Source organism: Eubalaena glacialis, chromosome 13, assembly GCF_028564815.1.
Source record: "Eubalaena glacialis isolate mEubGla1 chromosome 13, mEubGla1.1.hap2.+ XY, whole genome shotgun sequence".
Taxonomy (NCBI): Eukaryota; Metazoa; Chordata; class Mammalia; order Artiodactyla; family Balaenidae; genus Eubalaena; species Eubalaena glacialis.
Window position 1 is genome coordinate 73114783 of NC_083728.1, and position 14431 is coordinate 73129213.

Below are 14431 nucleotides of genomic sequence, written 5' to 3' on the forward strand. Positions count from 1 at the left end.
GAATTTGCTTTCATTTTATTTTTGGAAGGTGGTCCTGAAGTGATTATACAAATGCCATTTGACTTGCTATTTAGAAATGTCATTTTCTTCTTTTAGGTTATCTGCACACTTAAAAACTAATTGCTTCATTAAAAAATAATTTCATGACTTTTGAATGCTTTTAATTAAAGTACATATTGCTTCTGCTAAGGACCTTGTCTCTGTCTTCTCCCCGGTGAGCCATGTTGAAAACTCCCTATTTACAGCAGGATTCTGAATCAGCCCACATGGGATGGCCCAAGGAACTGCATTTAACCAACATCACTGGGGATTCTAATGCTTGTAGTCCAAGGACTGTTAATAAACACCAGGAGGCAGTAGAGCTTTGTGTGAAGAATGTGGGTTCTGAAATCAGACTGCCTGGACTAAAGTCATGCTTCAACCACTCATCTGCTGTGCAGTGGAAGCTTTCTGTGCCTTAGATTCTTTCTCTGTAAAAAAAAAAAAAAAAAAAATTGATAACAATATCATCAACGTTGTTAGATTGTAGTGAGGATTAACAGTGTTAGCACAATGTCTGGCACCTAGTACATGCTGTCCTTGTTGTTAGTGGCATGTGTGATACTCTTGCAGTGCTGTTGTAGGAAGCTCTTTTTCTTTCTTTCTTTTTTTTTTTGGTTTTATCCTTTGAACTTTATTATCATGTTTCAGAAATATCTTCATTTGGTTGACATACTGATAATTCTTCCCTCATGGAAGGCTCTTTTTCTTGAAGAGTGAAGCTGTGGTCCAGATTGAGAACTTCATGTGGTAGAAATACACCTATTTTCATTTTTAGAGTACTTTTCCTCCAGGTATTTCTCAGGGGACTAGGCAAGCCTCACACAATGAAATAGCAGGGGAAGGTAAAGGAGAGGGTGATGAATATGGGCCGGGTGAGTAAGAAATGCACGGATTTTGGTTTCAGGTCATAAGGAGCTGACAATTTGTCAAGCACATAACTCTCAAAACAATGTCTCCACTTATACACTTTGTTGCAGGTATGCACTATTTTGCAGTAAATCATTTCCCATTTATCTTATGGAGTGTTATGAACTCTGAATTTATGAGATTTGTTTTTAAAGTGTGCGGGAAAACACAGAAAATTATACCACTTCTCTTGTATACTATGTAAGTACAGATATGTTTATATTAGCCTTTGGGAAAAATCCACAGAATTTATAATTCACAAAAGAAAGTAAGCAGGTAAGGGAACAGACCCTGTAACTGGAAGAGACTTTAAGAGTCTCTGATCCAGGTCCATGACTTTATGTACAGGTGGTCTTTATTAATTTCCATTTTTGCAGACAAAATGATTAAGGTTATGTGATTTCCAAGGTCACATGGAAAATATCAGGATTGTAACTAGAATTTGAGTTTCCTGCCTCCTGGTGTAAATGTTCACCCTGTTTTGGATGATAAAGATGAGGGCTGGATAAACTGATATGGGGACCAGGGACTGGGAGGGCGTGGTGGGACAGAAAAGACCTTGAATAAGAACCACAGGCATATGAGAAAGCCTCATTCCTATACATTGCATGTTTCAGTCTGATACCTGTTGGATGAGGGAAGGCTGGCTGGTCATAACCATTTCCATAGGGAGTATAATGTAGGTAAATTAATCACAGTCTGAGGTTTTTTTGGTATAGAAACAATATGTTGGTACATTGAGAATGGAATCATCTCTCACAGGAACAGTAGCATGGATCAAACTCACAGACCAATGCAAAAAAAAAAAAAAAAGCGCCAAATCTATCTTAATCTATACTGAGACGCTAAACTATCCAGGGGATGAATGGTTGTGTTCCCCGCTATCCCTTATCCTATATAAGGGATATGGTGGGCATAGAATGAGGGACATGGCGATTCAGGATAACGTTAATGGATGATGTCATGGCAGTTGATAAAATGGATGCACCCGTCTCCATCCACACAGAGAGGCTCCTGCTGCATTGAGCAAAATGGACCAGGCTTTGGTCTCCTGGGCTTGTGGTGGAGATCCACTGTGAAATCAGTCTGCCTTTCCATTTCCTAAGGCTGACCCAATCCTCCCCACCCTCCACTCACAACGACCTGTTAATTCTAAAATACGTTATTACCTTCCTTCAGTCAATTTGTAGTCAAGTCTTGGCTTGGGGACCTGCCTTATTTTAAAGATGACTTTTCATATCTTGCTCTAATCCATTATGTGCATGCTTCAAAAAGTGTGATTCTCAGCAATTTTATTTCCCTAGTTCCAGAATTTTTTTGAAGGCAATTTTATGATTGACTCCATGTACCACCTACCATGTCAAAAAAACCTGACAAAGTTTTTTTCTTGAAACATCCTTAAACATATATGTCAAAAATATAATTTATTCCTGATGCTTGTGTCCAAACAGACATAAGTTCCAAACTGGATAAAAGAGCTAACAAATGTTAGATATCCTCAAATATGATGTGTTACCATGTGTCAAGATGAAAATACGCCCATGTATTTATAGACATGGGCTGCTATTTATAGACAACAGTGGAGAAATTCCAGTCCATGAATCAAACAGGGGGTTGAAGGTTCTAAAAATGAATCCATTGTACTATCAAACCCTACAGGAGTAACTTAGATTTATTTTCCTGAGACTTATTCTATTGAATAATCATGATGAGCACTGTAGATGTGGTGAAAATGATCTGTAAATATGTCTCCTTATGAAAGCAAAAAAAGTGCATATAACTAACCTAAGACAATTTGTTTAAATTGTAAGATATCTGAAAAGCATCAAATTTGGCTCCAATATCATTTATAGTTCTGGTTATAAAATGGACCATTCCTGGAGGGAGAACAGCCTGTTTTACGTTCACAAATACCAAACTTCACTTTAGTGAGGTTCCTGAGCAAAGCTGGCTTCCCTGACCCACGCCCCCAGGGCTGGAGTGGGAGGCATGAGGGGAAGGTGGGATCTGAGTTCTGTTGGCTAAGAACAAAAGTCTCTGGGGTGGAGGAAAGGTTTCTGGCCTCTGATGCCTGCCCCATCACATCTAAAACTTTTTTGGAAAGACTTGAGCATAGAAATCTAATGAACTTGGAAATAAAGCTTCTATTGTAAAAGGGCTTAATAGCTGATTTCAGTATTTACTTTGTCAATTTTAGGAAACTGTATGGAACAACTGCAGGGTTCTCACAATCTAAGGTTTTGTCTATCTAATAACCAAATGCATTTCTCCTGGATTTAATGATTCCTGCACACAGTAAGTTTAAGGAAGATCCCTGGCTAAGTTGCAAAACAAACTCACATTAGTTGTGGCTATTAAAAAATCGATCACAGTTTTCAGCAGAGAAGGGAGTTAATTCTGTCTGATTTTCAGGTTGATTGATTGCTCAAGTATTCTCTTTCATAAAAGTATTCTTCCTCATTTTCAGACCAGTTTGTGGTTGTGCAAAGATAAAATAGTGGTCTTCTCTCATGCCAGCAGAGATGTGGTTCTGTGGTATGTTATACAAACTATTTAAGATACTTATGTTTATGTACACACATACATGCTTTGTCTACCATAAAATATTTAGATTTTAAGTGTTAAAAGCTTTCTCATCGTACCATGCAATTTTTTTCATGTACTTCATATAAACCACGTTTGAAAGTTGTAGAGTCACAAAATAAGAAGGCTTTATAGTTTCAAAATAAGTATATGAAAACACAGTGCCATGAAGTTACATGGTGAGCTGGGGTGGAGAGGAAGCAGCCATTCACAGGACCAAACCCACATACATGCAGGAGACAGCAATTAAGAGGCCAAGGATAGGGATGTTTTGAAAATATACTTAAAACAAGATGAAAGAAGATCTTGGACCTTTGAAAATGCCCTAGAAAGTGAATGAAAACAACAGCCTTCTCTTTTATCAGCGCTCTGACTCAGACCTGCTACTAGGAAGACCTTGAAATATAGAATATATGTATAGAAATATACATTAAAAAACCATATATTCCTTTAGGTGGATCAAACTATTATATGTGCAAATTTCTTTTAGAGATCCTAGAAGCAGTTGCGTACATGGACAACATAAGTACATAGGTGGCCCACCGTGATTCTTCACAGTCCAGAAGGCTCTCAGGGGTACCCCATATTTTCTCCTATAATTACTGGGTGCACCTGTAGTCCAGAGGAACTTGGGCAACTTGGAAGCTCTCAAGCTTAGTAAGGAGGTGTCAAAATGAGGCCCCACAAAGCAACACTTCCTCAGGACAGCTTTTCCTGAACCCCTCCCCCTGCCCCCGCCCCCCACTGAGGTCAGGTCTCTGTTGTAAGTTCTCCTAACAATGTACACTTCTTTTCTAGCACTCAGCAAGCTGTAATTAACTATTCATTTTGTGATTACTTGGACAGGTCTGCCTCCCTACTAAACAGTAAGCTCTATGAGGGTAAGTCATTGGGTAAGTCATTGTGCTTTCCTCTCCATTTAGTCCAGTGCCTGGTGTCTTGCATGTACTCAATAAATCTTTATTGCCTACGTGAAAGTGGTAGTTCTTTGTCTTTCCAATATTATTCCTGACATAAATTGAAACAGGTATGAGATTGCCACGGGAGGGAAGCTGTGGGTTTCAGAAGGTTCTAAGCAGGTGAAATGCTGTGGCTGGCCCAGAGGTATGCAAATGAGCCAGCCAGGAAGAGTTTCATACATCAGAAAGGGAAAGGTTTTCCTACTAAGAAGACAGGCATCTCTGACAGGTACATAAACTTGAGTTTGCTGCTTGATTTTGTGATTCTAGGTTTGAATGTTATGTAAATAGTTTTGTGTTTCATGTTCCTTTTAGCCACTTTCATTCTCACTTCCTAGTTCAAAGTCTCAGGAAGGGGTGTGGGAATAGACAGACACATTACGAGGAGGAGCTATAATCGTGGGCTCTAAGCGAATGTTTTATGGAGGTTAGCTTTGCAGAGACCAGTCGCATTAGGAATGAGCATCGTTATGATAATCTTGGTTGAGTTTTTACAGTTTATGAAGCTTTCAGATCATCTGATTCTCACAGACATATTGTGAACGAAGCGACTCAGAATCGTGGCCCACAGTTTATAGATGAGAAAAGGGAGGTTCAGAAGAGGTTGAGTTATCCAAGTTATCATGAAAGCAAGAGCAAATTAACATTTTTTGAGAACTTACTATGTGTTGAGGCACTATGCTAAGCCCTCTATATTTAGAATACACAATTTAATCCTCACCACATCCGCATGATGTGATACGTAACCATTATTATTACCTCCGTTTTACAGATGAGGAGACCAAGACCTAGAGAGGTCAAGTTGTTTGCCTCAAAAAAAAAGGTCATGAAGAACCTAGGGGCAAGACGGGAATAAACACACAGACCTACTAGGGAATGGACTTGAGGACACGGGGAGGGGGAAGGGTGAGCTGTGACAAAGTGAGAGAGTGGCATGGACATATATACACTACCAAACGTAAAATAGATAGCTAGTGGGAAGCAACCGCATAGCACAGGGAGATCAGCTTGGTGCTTTGTGACCACCTAGAGGGGTGGGATAGGGAGGGTGGGAGGGAGGGAGATGCAAGAGGGAAGAGATATGGGAACATATGTATATGTATAACTGATTCACTTTGTTACAAAGCAGAAACTAACACACCACTGTAAAGCAATTATACTCCAATAAAGATGTTAAAAATAAATAAATAAATAAATAAATAAAATAAAAGTAAGTTATTGGGATTTACCTAATTATTCTAAAAAAAAAAAAAAAAAAAAAAGAAATGTAGAGCCAGGCTTCAAACCCAGGGGGTCTCTTTCAGAGTTCAGAGGATAAACCACTATGCTAATGAGTAGCATTAGGAGATTTCCAGTAGAGTACATTGTGTTATTTGTATTTGCTAACCAGGTCTTCAGACTCTTGGTTCAATTCTGCTACTTTATGCTGCCATTTTTTTTTTAAACCTGTTTGCAGTTTCACCTTAGCTTAGACTTTATCAGAGACCATAGTGATGTCATTGCACATGCCTTAGATTATATCAACCAAGTTCAGATAAAAATCCCTTACATTTACTAATTAAAAATAATTGTTGAATATATTTACTAATTTTATTTTTTAGAGGTGCTCATTGCTTAATAACCACAAGGAACATCTATTGACTACATTGGTGAAAACTTGCACCTTTCTCTGACACTCTACAAAATATTAAGAAGCATAAAAAGAAGCTAAGTCCGTGAAAATGTGATTATATGAGTTCTTTTTAGTCCATTACCTCTTCAAAGAGATGACAATGATCAACAGTGATGGCACATTCTGTGTCCTCTACAGATCCGGCTCTCTCTCCCCATAGGTTCTCCTTGTAATTGAAAAGAGAACACGACAGTGTCGTAATTTGTAGCTGATAAGAACAATTACAACAAAAAGTGCCCTGCCTAGAGTTCTAGATAGGAAAGTGATCCATCCAGTCAAGATTTTGGGCCTGTGCACAGAGCTGTGACCCAAGCTACACACCTGAGCCCTGGTCAGGAGGGCCCAGCTTTTGAATATCACTGCATTTCAAAGCCACATTAGAAATAATACTGGCTGCTGTTTGGCTTTTTGTGTTATCTGTGCCTCTTCCCCTCTCCGTGATGGATAACTGAGGTTTTAATATACAGTAGTGACATTCTAGTAGATGAAGGAAGGGGGCAGTCCCCAAGGGCAATCTGAACTTCTGCTTAGTATATTTACTCTTGCTGTTTTCCTTCCTCCTCATTTGTAATTCAGGAGGCTCTCTGAGAAGAGAGAGACAGCAAGGCTTCTTAGATGGATCAAAGGACGACAAGCTGGGATACCGGGTTCTATGAAAAGGTCTGCTATTGAATTTGTTCTGCTACCTTTAGGCACATCATTTGTTCACGCTGTGCTTTGGTTTCTTCCTGTGCTTGCTAAGAGTAAATAACATGTACTTGAATATTTTGTGATGATTATAGAGTATTTAAAATGCGTGAGTGATTTATTTTTCCAGGCTGCCTGCTCAGGTCTAAAGTGAAAATCTGCTCCTTTGAGATGCTAGGCTTCGTGGTGCTCAACTGACCCCAAATCCTTTAGACGACAGCAGCCACCTAGTTGCTTCTTCTCAGCTCATCAGGCTTACTCTATAGTTGCCAGGCTTATCTTTTGGTCTCCTTTGTTTGCAGAAATGAAATATGTAATTTTATATGTTCATGCTGCTTTTACACTCCCCCACCCCACTCACCCCCTCTAAAAAGATGAAGGCTTTCTTTGGCACAGAGCTGCTTTATCTGTGACACTGATCCCAAGAGACAGTGGAGAGAGGTGACATGGCAAACAAACTGAATTATCTAAGCTTGTTACTATAGTTCCTTTTTGATGATTTGGGTCAGGACCACTAGAGGTTTGAACTAGATTTAGTAAGGTGCAGGCTCTTTGGGGTTTGGCAGGAAGCAGTCAGGGAATATACTGGAAAGAGAACACAAAGTATCCTTCCCCTTTCCCCTCCCTGCCTTTTTGTTTGTTTGTTTGTTTGTTATAGCCTGTGTTACATTAGGCAACAAGATGCCCCTGTTAGCGAAAGGTGCCAAGCTGAGAGTCTTAGAAGCTAATAAAAATGTTTGTGGATAAGCAACGGTTTTGTTCCTCAGCAGTGGATCACCACGACACTATTAAATAAGTCTCTGAAGTGCACTAATGGAGTTAACGGAAAGGTTTCTTTTGTTTTGAACTAAAATACAATGTATTACATTATTTCTAGTGAAGTTAAAAGCATTTTCTAAACAAGCCTAGGAAGGTGTGAAGCTAGAGGACCCATGAAATATGTTACTCCTTAGTTGTAGCTTTGGTGGCAGCAGGAAGAACTTCAGACACAGAAACACAGTGTAACCTTTCAGTTTTGAAACGCTGCTAGGTCTTCCCGTTCTATAAATGATCAAAGAAACATTTGGGTAAATACTGCTCCCAAACCTTAGTTGGCTTTAAGAGTGCTGGGTCCAACTTCCGTTTGTTAGTTCAAGGAAACAAGCAGCCAGGGACTCTAATTTGGGGTCTCATTCTTGGACAGGGTCATCAACACACCAAAACATTACTTGCAGGTGCCCCAGCTGCAGCAACTTCCAACAGAGGCAGCGCTTTCACCGATGCCTCTTAGAAACAGGGAGCCAGCAACCTGCCAGGCTTGGGGAACTGGGAGGGGAGGTGGGGAGGGGTTGGTGGTAACTTTTCCCCCCTAGATTCCTGTCCGCTTTGCAGCTCCTGTGAAGCAGGGTGGAGGTCCTTGGGGTGGGGGTCTGGCTGGTCGGCTCTAAATGTAAATAGGAAGCCACGCAGCTCAGCAAGTAACAGTTAAGAAATGGCAGTCTCCATCTCTGGCAAGGACTTGGTCCAAGTGTCCCAAAGTACGAAAGGGATGAGGGTCACCCCCGGGTCAATCTGCACAACCTGGTGAAACGCACTCCGGGAGGGTGAATGAGGGGCCCAGAGGCAAAGACTAAGGCGCGGAAAGACCAGAAGAACCGCGGACACTACCTTGGAGGGACGGGGAAGCTTCAGGTACCGCCTTGGAAATTATCTCCACTGGCCCAAAAGTCTTAAAATCGTTTCCGCCATTATAAGGAGCCGCGACCAAACGGGAGGCGGGGACGCGCGCCACGCGGATGCGCGCTCCCTTTGTCCCACCTCCTGGCCGGCCAGCTCATTGGGAGGAGGGAGCGCGCTTCGGAGAGAACGCGCCGCAGCCGTGCGTATGTGCTCCGGGTGGAAACTGGAGCCGGCGGCGGCGGCGTTCCGGGGGCGGAGAGGGAGGGGGAGGCGGGAAGGCTGCGCGCCGCCCGCTCCTCCCCACCCCCCGCCTCGGCCCTGAAGGGGCTGGATGGGCGAGTTGGGCGCGATGGCTCGATCCTGGGCGGCGGCGGCGGCGGCGGCGGCGGCTGGAGGCGGTGGCGCGTCCTCCTCCTTGCCCCGGCGCCGGCGGTGATCCGAGCGAGTGGCCGCGGCCCCCGATGAGACTGCTCGCGGGCTGGCTGTGTCTGAGCCTGGCGTCCGTGTGGCTGGCGCGGAGGATGTGGACCCTGCGGAGCCCGCTCACCCGCTCCCTGTACGTGAACATGACGAGCGGCCCCGGCGGGCCGGCGGCGGCCGCCGCGGGCGGCAGGAAGGAGAACCACCAGGTACTGGGCCGAACCCGGGCCCGGCGGGGCGGGGCCGTGGCGGCCGACCTTCCCGCGCTCAGCCTGGCTATTGTGCGGGGCGTCGCGGCGAGAGGCCCCCCCGGGCCTCGCCCCGCCGCCCCGGCCCCTCGCAAAGTTTCCCCCCGTCTTCCCGGCCGGGCGCTCGGTCCCGGCCCGGCGACTCCTTTTGTTCCGCGACGCGGGCGGAGGACGGCCTCCCCTATCCCTCCCCGGCCCCGGCGTGGGCGGCCCGGAGCCCCGCATTGTTCCTGGGTCCCCGGCGGTGATTGCAGGCGCTCGGCCACCTCGGCGTCCGCTCCCGGCGGCGGGACGGAGGAACTTTGGGGTCGGCGCGTGGCGACGGGGACCCATCTGACACCGGGGCCTGAGAGCTAGATGACCGGACCAAACCCATTACCCCGGACAACCTTCATCAGGTCCGAGAATCACACCGAAAAGCCGGTGCCTCTTTTTGCCTGGTTGAATTTCTGAACGTACAAAAGGTCATAAAGAAATTTAACCGTGCTTCGTGAGCCATTTAACTCTCTGGGCTCGTTCCGGTGACATTTTCCCTAAGCACTTAAAAATGTGTTTGACAGGTCGTCACTCCCATCCTATCGAACCTTCCCCTGCTACTAAAGAGAGATCGCCTTTAAACTTTGATTTTGGTATCTGACCGCAGAGATGTGATAATAAGAAAGATGATGCAAGCTTCTACTGGAAGCGTTATTAGAACTGGGCAGGAGTGAATTCTTTAAAAAGTTGTAGTTGTGCACTGTGAACGATGGCGGTGTGGCTCGTTGGGTAGTCTTTTCATTAGCTTAGTTTTGTGCCACTTAAATATGTGCATTTGTAGAATTAAGAGTGAGATATTTCATATTTGACCATAATGTAGTTGGCGGTTAACATGACATTCATTGCAAGGAGGCTTTTGAACTCTGCCAGAGTGTTCGTTTATAATAGCTAGCATTTATAGTACATTTTGCCTTCCCAGAGAGCAGTAGCTAATTACTCCCTATCTTGTGTCTCATAATTTTCATAGTTTTCTCATTTTCCTATGTTATTTTTCTTGTTATGCCAGGTGTTCAGAGTTTACACCGAAGTTGATTTCATGTGTTCTAATGAAACTAAAGAATTATCTAAGGAGATATAGCTATTCATTCAGAGAAGTAGTATTTAGTTTTTATTTAAAAAATATTTATAGTGGCCTTTTTCTATTTTTAAAGGAAATCATAAATTTCTATAAAAATTTTTTAAATTTATAATCCCACAGCTGTTGTACTTTGTTAGGTAATCACTCCTATGATATTGTTAGGAGTGCACATAAAGTTAGTAGGTGATCTTAACTTGTAAAACCACATTGTTTGCTACGGATTGATCAGTCATTTTTAGAGTTGTACTGTAGTGATAATGTAGTTACCAAAATGTCATATATCCGTAAGGAACATGGATAATGGTGTAAAACAATGAATAGAAATGTCATTTTTAACAGTTGGTAGAAATAAGTTTCTGGGTAGGATAAAAAAGGAGGCTTATTTCCATTGACATGGAATTATGGTAGAGTCTCTTGGCTGTAGGTGTTTATTACAACACTTGTGATTACCTCTACTGCAGTACACTTGATGTTTTCAGTGCTCATAAAAGAAATAGACATATTATAAAACTGAAAAACTGTTTAAGTAACTTGATTTTTATGGGGCCTAGGTAGAATTATAGCTGTAGACATAGTCGCAGAATATGCCCTAAAAAGATATCTCTGAATGTCTTCTAATTGTGTACCTTTATCAAGTTGAATCTGCCAGGTTCTAAGGAAAAGTAATACCTCATTTACTTCATTAGGCTTCTGAGATACTAAAGTATGTGTGTATATGTGTACATGTGTGTGTTCTAATCAGTTGCACCTGACAGCTTGGCGGCTAATTTCTCTGAAGTGAAGACTAATCTGGTGGTTTCTGAATATTAGGTGGGCAGGGGGAGGTTGGCTCTTTTCCTTAGAGCAATCAATCCAGACATTATTTTGAGTTGATACATTCACATTATGAAAATATTGTCCATGAATAAAGGTTAAAATGAACAAAAGAAACATGTATAGAAACCACAGTGAAATAGGAGACTGTTCTCTCTGCAACGTGGCTGAGTTGATGATTTGTTATCTGCTTTATATTCCAGGATCCTGGGTTTGCCTTATAAACTTAGTTGCTTGTGAAGTAACTTAACCCTAAACGCTTTTCCTCCCTTCAAATTAATAGTTCATACTGGGTCTTCTGGTGTTCATTTGGGTATGTGGCTTCCATAGCCAGCCACATCTGGTTCTTTTGCAGTTGCATGAAAGTGGGGTTATGGATTTGATTGAACCGTACTTAGCACAAGTTTTCCTTATGGTTATTTTGATTAAGAAGTTATGGTGGTAGATTCTGTGTTTAAGAGAGACCTTGGGCAATGTTTGTTCTTTAAAAATAGCTATTTAGTTACTATAGCCTTGAGAGGCAAGGCTCCTTTGAGCTAAAGCAGCTCTAAAACTATAGTCGCAGCACCATTTTAATAACTCGGTTTGGTGTGCTAGCTTCGAAACTGGGATTTATGTTTCACTCTGGGAAATCGAGAAGCAAGGGAGGGCTTCTCTCAGAGAAAGGATGGATATGGCTTGCATGCCAAATTGGGCTCACTGACTTTTTTTGTACAGACTGTGAAGTAAGAGTAGTTTTATACTTTTAAATGGTTGTAAAAAATACATAATCTTTTGTAATATGTGAAAGTCTTCTTACATGAAATTCAAATTTCAGTATCCACAAATAAAGTTGTGTTAGAACAGAGCCACCAAATTTGTTTACCTATCATGTGTGAGAGCTTCCAGATACAATGGCGCAGTTGCACGGTTGCTACTTTATGCCCTGCAAGCCTAGAATATTTACTGTCTGGCCCTTTACAGAAAAAAGAGTTTCCTCCAGAGAAGATTTCCAGCTTCCTTAATCAGCAGCACATTCTTTTTTTTTTTTAAGCAGCACATTCTTAATCACAGATTGCAAGGTGGGTAGTTTGACTTACTGGGAAGAAATTGAGGCAGACAGTGAGAAACTAGATATGTGACTTTTCAATATTGGCTGACCCGGAACTTACAAAGAAGATAACAACAACAAAAACTTTGGATCTAGTCTTTTTGAGGCATGGCACCTGGTACTTAAAGTTAATGCAACTATTAAAGAGCTATTGAAACTCTTAAAGGACTCTTAGGCCCCACTAACTAGGTTCTTGATAATAACAGTTATTCAGCAGCTTCTCAATTGATGGAGTGAAAAAAGAATTTTTATCGAACTCCCTGGAACCAGGCCAGGACTATTGCTGCAGGTGACATACTGCAAGGTTTTTTTAAAAGCACAGATAACATTATCTGGAGTTAAGAAGGTGTAACTTAAAATTGCAAATATGTGTATATCTGACATTTTATTTTTTCACCTTCTTATATAAACTTGAACTGTGCTTTGCCATAAGCAGTGGTGGATTTAAGATAGAATTGAAATGATTTGGATTTTTTTCCAAATGAAAAAATACTTGGACATCACAGCCAAAGATCAAAGGTTATGCTAAAGGACAGATTCTGTCTGCTGCCCCTCACTCCCCAGTTACCTTATGGAGGTGGACCCAAGTCAGGCATGAGTTATCAGTGCTCAGAGGGGTCAGTCAGCTGGCCAGACAGACACTGATGGATAGGTTCGTGTCCTCCTCTGAACTGCCTTTGAAAGTCTGGAGGCCTTTGCAGCCAGATACCAAAGAGATTTTGAAAAGGGTTTCTTTCCTTCCTTATAACCTGTGTTGAAACCCTAAACAAGTGTTTGCTTCAGTTTTACAGAACACGGGGATGCTCTGTTCTTCTGGATATACCAGAGGCCTTTATGTTCCCCTCTGAAGGTGCCCTAGGGGACCCTGGTACTTCCAGTAAAAGAGTTTTTTAGACCCTCTGAAGCGTTGTTAAAATCTTAGGATTGTAAAATACAAACAGTGAGTGAGTATTTGAAATAAAGATTGCCAGTAATTTATTCATTAAATCAGAGCTGAAGCAATTTAATCTAATCTGTATAAGTTGTTTCCCTCCATGGACGTGAAGGTGCCTTGTTACTCTGCACTTTGAAATCTCGCATAAAGAGGTTGTTGGTTTAGGTTTGTATCATTTGTAGAAAAAGAATGAATGATTTGAATATCTACTCCTAAGCTGTACTTATACACAAGGTGTCAATGATTAAATGTCTGGACTGACATGATTGCATTGTAGAACTTAGAATGTGATTTTTGAATCCTTAGCTGTCAAGGTCAATGTCATCAGGCTTGGTCTTACCACCTGCTGTAGTAGAAAAGATTCTGCTGGACCCCGTCAGTGGAGCCTTTCTGGTTGTTTTTAGTGGTACTGAATATCTCAGGTCTTTGGTTACTCATTTCTTTTGAGAATGGCTGGGTGCCCAGACCTACAGTATGGTTTTTGGGCATTCCCTTGAACTTCAGTTCTCTGACTGGCTTTTGTGGACCTTGGACAGGAAGGGAAAGAAAATCAAGTTATTGTGCTTCTATTAAGTGTCAGGTACTTTAAATATGTTATCCTCTCTAATCCTCATACAACTCTTGGATGTGGTACATCCCCATTTTACAGACAGAAGATTGGGGCTGAGCAATGAAACTTGCCCAAGAGCACAGTTAATAGATGGCAGAGTTGCATTTTGAAACCCCGCTCTGTCTGGTTTCAAGGCCCAGGCTTTTCCCACTGTTTCATGGTGTCTCTCCTAGGAATCCTTGTTGTCTGAGGGGCTGTGAAAGTAGATTGACCTCTTAATGGCAGTCTGTCCCCATTCTAGTGGACGTCTGTGTAGACATTGAAATTACGTAGCTGTGTGCAAAAACACAAGTTGTTCTTGCAGTTTGTGAGTTAGATAAAGATGGGACAGGTGCTTGAAGTTCTGGCTTTCATCCAGTTTGTGCATGCTTAGGTCAAGTTTAACATTGAAAAAAAAAAATCTTACCTGTGGTGTCTTTCTTGTGACACCAGCCAATTCTCTGACACTAACTAGGTGTTCTACAATTCACTTCTGTTTGACACTACCCGGAGTTAACAGCCCAGAGACTTAAGGGCTCCCTCCTGCAAGACTGCGCTCACTTCACATGCCAGCTACAAGTTGAGGGTCCACAGTCTACCCATGCTTCTGTCCGACTTGTTTATAAACTCTGTGGTTTCCACAACCCCCATCAGGTTAGATAACTTGCTGGAATGACTCACAGAGCTTAGGAAAACACTTTACTTCTGCTTATGG

At 42.2% G+C, this 14431-nt stretch overlaps 1 protein-coding gene and 1 long non-coding RNA gene across 3 annotated transcripts in view; one reads left to right on the plus strand and one right to left on the minus strand.

Moving 5' to 3' along the window:
- On the minus strand, nt 1–8662 carry LOC133103706 (uncharacterized). Its single transcript, XR_009703355.1, has 3 exons — nt 8497–8662; nt 6245–6328; nt 1–470 (listed from the first exon to the last, which is right to left on the minus strand). It is a non-coding gene; the product is annotated as an uncharacterized LOC133103706 (long non-coding RNA).
- METTL9 (methyltransferase 9, His-X-His N1(pi)-histidine) overlaps nt 8625–14431 on the plus strand; it is a 42657-nt gene continuing 36850 nt past the window's right edge. Inside the window, exon 1 of one of the 2 annotated variants that reach the window (XM_061209216.1) lies at nt 8625–9137. In XM_061209216.1, coding sequence (XP_061065199.1) covers nt 8625–9137 — 513 coding nt within the window. The remainder of the gene's footprint in view (nt 9138–14431) is intronic. The other variant, XM_061209217.1, reaches the window with a different exon arrangement.